This window comes from Loxodonta africana, chromosome 7 (genome assembly GCF_030014295.1).
Source record: "Loxodonta africana isolate mLoxAfr1 chromosome 7, mLoxAfr1.hap2, whole genome shotgun sequence".
Taxonomy (NCBI): Eukaryota; Metazoa; Chordata; class Mammalia; order Proboscidea; family Elephantidae; genus Loxodonta; species Loxodonta africana.
The window spans coordinates 33418267-33423841 of record NC_087348.1 but is presented as its reverse complement, the minus strand read 5'-3'; the positions used below and the strand labels follow the sequence as shown (position 1 = coordinate 33423841).

At 34.7% G+C, this 5575-nt stretch overlaps 1 protein-coding gene across 1 annotated transcript; it reads left to right on the top strand.

Moving 5' to 3' along the window:
• Positions 1-3317: 3317 nt before the first annotated feature.
• Positions 3318-4320, top strand: LOC100672782 (olfactory receptor 4A47-like). Its single transcript, XM_023542369.2, has one exon. It carries the CDS (start codon positions 3318-3320, stop codon positions 4233-4235), a length of 918 nt encoding a protein of 305 aa, XP_023398137.2. The 3' UTR covers positions 4236-4320.
• The last annotated feature ends 1255 nt before the right edge of the window (positions 4321-5575 follow it).

The window sequence follows — 5575 nt, the reverse complement described above, 5'->3', positions numbered from 1 at the left end:
CTTCCTTCTGGAATTTCCTCCTCCCACAAGAACACAGCTCCTTGAAACTTTGTGTAGAAAGAAACAGTTGGTAATATTTCCTCAAAAAAAAAAAAAAAAGGCCGTATGATAATGGCTTAGAGTTCATAAATTTTCAAGCCATTCCTTCAAATTTTTATACTTTTTTTTTTTTTCATGTTCATCATTGATTTTACCAATATGCCTGTCTGAAATTCTTCCTGGGACAAACTCAAGAGTCTTACTGCTAGTGTGATTTTACAAACAAGATTTTATAAAGTGGGTTGTTTCAATCAACAAAAATTCATTGTCTCAGAGTTTCTGGAGTCTGAGGTCTGACATCAGGCTTTGACAGAGATCTGTTCTCATATCTCCTGACCTCTAGTAGCTCCAGAAATTCATGGGTTGCTACTGGAGCATCACATGTAATCCTTCATCTCTCTCTCTGTCTCTGGGAATCTTCTCTTTTATAAGAACACCAGTGGAACCCACCCTAATAGGGTATACCCTCATGTTAACCTTACTGATAACATCTTCATAGACCATATTTATAGAGTCACATTAACAAGCATAGCATTCAGGCTCCAACATTTCTTTGTGGGCAACACAATTCAATCCATAGTAGGGGAGAACCCTGCTTTATATGCATTTGAATCAAGTTTTAAATGACTTGTTCTGAAATCAATTTCCTAGTGTTCTTGGAGTGAATTCAGATGTCACCTGCAAAGGTATAACTTAAACTTACATGACCAACAGTGTTGCCTATTTTGAAGGTCATGATTTAAACAAGAGAGTTTTTACATATTCAAATTATTGCCAACCTGGACTCTTCCCTTTTGGTGATTTGACTCTGGGTTACACATTTGTGATTTTTCTCCCCCAAGGAATTGGTCCTATAAATCCTGTTCTATGTGGATGATTATTCTTGTAGCATCTCTGGAGATGCAGGATCTACTCTCAGAATTGTGACTAAGGTCCCAATGAGTTTAATTACAGAAGAGTCGCAATATGAGATGCACCAATTAAATGACTCAATAGTATTTGTTGTAGTTCAAATGCAAATAAAGTGTCCAAAGGCTGTTACCCTTACCACAGAGAGTACTTATTTATATGAGTAGTTACAGGACTAGGTTTTACAGGAATTGAAACGATGGACTCAAAACATAACAAAATATGAACATGAAATTATCTTTCATCCTTCAGGCAAACTGTAGTTCACCTATGCTGTATGAAGTCAGGCCAGCATAAATGACTGAGAATCAAAATCAGGTAACAAGCTATTTCAGTCTAAACCACAAACTGCAAAATATTTCTCTAAACAATTCACAGTTCTCTTTCCCACAAAATTTACTTTTTATTTTTAACCTCATACTGCTTATTTAACATTTGTTTGTTTTAGGACAAGTTATGCGAGCTATGGAGTTTTTGGCTCTCTTTTATTATAATCATGATTCAGACTTCTTTTTGTTCATAACATTTTTGATATTTGTATCAAAAAATCTCAGCTATTTAAAAGGTAACAATTTTCTGAAAGACTGAGATGAGATAGGCTTCCTAAAGCATGGAAAGAACTGGCCACAGAGATATATTTCTAGGTCCAGAGAAGGCAGCACAATCCAGAACTTGGACTGAACAACTGTTTCATTATGCAGATAACCCAGAAAGTGCTTTTATACATGAATCTTCAGAATGGTTTATGTTATGCAAGAGTTCTTTGGTAGTGTGAATTGGAAGGTCAGAGTCTTTTCAAAGTCCTCCTGATTCTGATAATCACCCATTAACAGATCCTTTGTGATTAATAAAATATGTGGAGATTGACTTAATTCTACGAAACTCTTTAGAGTATTTTCATGGTGTAAAGATCTAGAGTACATTCACCTTCTCTAACATCAGTATTCTTAGAAACGAATTTCAAGAGTAAACATTTGCAGAATATTTTAATGGACAGAGACTTGTAAGTCTCCTATAGGATCAGTGGAAGTGCTCTGTAAGCACTGTTTGTTAATCTGTTAATAATTAGAGAATGATGTAAATCTGTAAACCTTGAATGAGTGATTATCAAGGACCTAAGATAATGCTTTTTTTAAGATAATGCTTATGAAAGCAAGTAATTACTTCAATTCACATGAGTGATAGGTTGGGTAAGAAAGGACTGAAATTGATCATTGGATTTAGCAAAGGGAAGGTGTTTTCATAAAGAAGAACAGAGAATTGGATTGTTTGCTTGAAAAAATGAGGAGTGGAAGGATAAATTATTTAAACAGTGATAATACTATACTGTATAAATGCGAGAGGAAAATTGTTAATGTAGGAATTGGAGGAGACAACTACAAGAGGAAGAGTGGCAAAGAGGATGGGATCTAGTGCACACACAGAGGGTTTGGCCATAGAAACAGAAAAAGCACATATTGTGAAGAGGAGGTCCAGCAGAATTTTGACGTCAGATATTGAAGTAAATGTCAATAGAGATATCAAGAGTAACTGGATATAATTACTAGGATTGTTTTAAGACATAGGATTGGTTAATATTGATGATATTTATGGTAGTTTTTTTTTTTTTTTTTTTTTTTGCGTGTGTGTGTGTATAGACACAGTCTTTTTCTTTTTCTTTGGAATCTCTCCTCTCATCTTTTTCATTCCTGAACATTCATCACCAACAAAAAAGTAACCCGTTTATAAGAAAAAATGTATCTTTCCATGTTTTTCTCATGCTCATATAATTGTTTTTATCTTGTATGATATTATTGTATATAGTCTTATTTTTTTATGCCTGTTTCTATATTGCTCAACTGTACCGTATCAGTACCAATTTCTAAAATTATGAAATATGTACATTGCAGATTTAAGTTATTAGTTAAAAAGATTCTGCCATTCTTAGAATGTAGAAAATAATCTCATTTATTAATGTGAAAGTGGATATTTAATAAATCTTCCTTTATTTTTACATTAAAGTTTTCATGTATTTATAATTTATGTTTATGTACAATATGAACTATATATATATATATACAATTTTATTTTCTCCCAGATGGCAAGTTAATGTGGTAACTCCATTTATTTCATAATCTGCTCTTTTCCCATATGTTTCTAGTTATTTGTTTGTCTCTCATTATTCGATAAGATCACTGAGGTTATTGACCATGTTTTAATCAGCTTTATATTCTTAAAATATTGGACAGTGCTGAAACATAATAAATCATATTGCCTATTTGTTGAATGAATAAACAAATTGTCTGGAGGTTTCAAAAAGTCACTAGTCATTGTTATATTTACAGGTAAGTTTATCCCGAACTCTGAAATAAGGACACACAGAAGAACATATGGAACAAAGGAACAATGTGACTGAGTTTGTCCTCTTGGGGCTCACTCAGAATCCCCAGGGTCAGAAAATATTATTTCTTGTGTTTTTGCTGATCTACATTGTGACAGTTGTGGGCAACCTCCTCATTGTCATGACTGTGGTGGTCAGTCCAACACTGGATGCTCCTATATACTTCTTTCTTGGCTATTTATCTTTTATGGATGCTGTTTATTCTACTACGGTCACCCCAAATATGATCATAGACTTATTCTATGAGAAGAAAGCCATCACTTTCCAAGCTTGCCTGATCCAGCTTTTTGTAGAACACTTATTTGGTGGTACTGAGATTTTACTTCTGGTGGTCATGGCCTACGACGGCTACGTGGTTATCTGCAAACCCCTACATTATATGATGATCATGAACCAAGGGGTGTGTGTTCTGCTGCTGATGGTGACCTGGGTTGGAGGTTTTGTGCATGCAGTACTTCACCTTCTCTTTGTGTACAATCTTCCCTTCTGTGGTCCCAATGTCATTGACCACTTCTGCTGTGACATGTACCCCTTATTAAAACTTGCCTGCACTGACACCTATGTCATTGGTCTCTCTGTGATTGCCAATGATGGGGCAACACGTGTAGTCATTTTTATGCTGTTACTCATCTCCTACGGAGTCATTCTGCAGTCCCTGAGGAACCTTAGTCAGGAAGGGAGGCGCAAAGCTTTATCCACCTGTGGCTCCCACATCATTGTGGTGGTCCTCTTCTTTGTCCGTTGTATTTTTATGTATGTCAGACCTCCTTCCACCTTACCTATTGATAAATTCTTGACTGTGTTTTACACTGTTTTCACTCCTGTGTTGAACCCCTTAATTTATACTCTGAGAAATGCAGAGATGAAAAATGCCATGAAGAAGCTTTGGACCAGAAAAAGAAAATGAGGTCATAGGCACACACATCGCCTACTTTCAGTAAAGAATATAGTCCATTCCAGGAAAACAAAACATTGAAATCCATTGCTTTAGAGTCAGTTCCAGGAAAGCTGTCCGTAATATTTAATTGTGGTAAATATTTCCTCATGTTACATGACTTGTGATGATGAAAAACATTTATTAGGATACTTCCAATGATTAATTTTTTTCAAGATATATTTTTCAGATTTTCATTTCCTAGGAAAAAAATTCTTTTTTTGGTGTCGAATTGTTCTGTTGAGTCTATAGATTTATATACAGACTCTTGAAATAAATCTAATCCTTTCACACAATTAATAGTGTGCATTGCTGATTTCAGAAAAATACATTTTGAAATATGACATAAACATATGTTTCACTCCATCCCATGCAGAGGTAGTCCATATTACATTAGAAGTTTATTTATTTATTTATTTTTGTATCTGCAAGATCTCTTACATATGTAGTTTTGTTTGTATTGCTTAGCATGTTAAGGTTTATGAGAAAGAATGCTTCAGAATTCTAAATTAATCCTAAGGAGGCTAAACATACAAAAAGAATGTGAATGATCAAGGTGTGTATGCAGAAAAATGACTCAGTCTTACTTATTTTTCCAGTTGGGAAACCATCTTATCTCCTCAAGTGAAACAGCTTTGTTTGGTGTTATATTTTCATAAAGACGATGAATTTATCTTCCAAGGTCATTTAGAATATCTGATGATAGCATTGTTATTTTTCAATATCCCATCTCCTTCTTGCTCATGGTGTTTCATGGTCTTCTAAAGGAACCTAGACCCTGCCTTTCACATGTAAAATTAGCAAAATCCATAATCAGCGTGCTTCAAGTATACACTCCAGAACTTGACACCAGGTTAATTTACATGATTTCATTGTCAAGAAAGATGCTGAGTATTTATGCTGTTTCCATTCTCACGTCTTTTCTTATGGTAATGCAGATTATTAGGTAACAAGGAGACTGGAATATATCGTTTTATTTGACAAAGACGTCACTCATTACGTCTTTGTGAACATTTCTTCTTTGAATCAGGCTTAAAATATTATCTGCCACTGTTATAGCAGGAAATTTGTGGTCAAAGATATTCATGGTCCCTGCCTCCCCTATTTAGTCTTATCTTGTGAGGGCCTAGTGCAATGGGGGATTAGGTCCATTTCACTGGTAAAATATAATGTATGCTTGGCTTTGTATCCTGATATTTATCTCCAGTATTATTAAAGGGGTATTTCTTATGCTCTCTCAACCCTTCCTAAGCATAACACTATTCAGCAAATAATACTAAATATTTGGTTGTCCTGAGTTAACATAAACAAAT

Coding starts and splice junctions, on each gene's coding strand:
- LOC100672782 (XM_023542369.2), top strand. CDS start 3,318: ATGGAACAAAGGAACAATGTGACTGAGTTTGTCCTCTTGGGGCTCACT.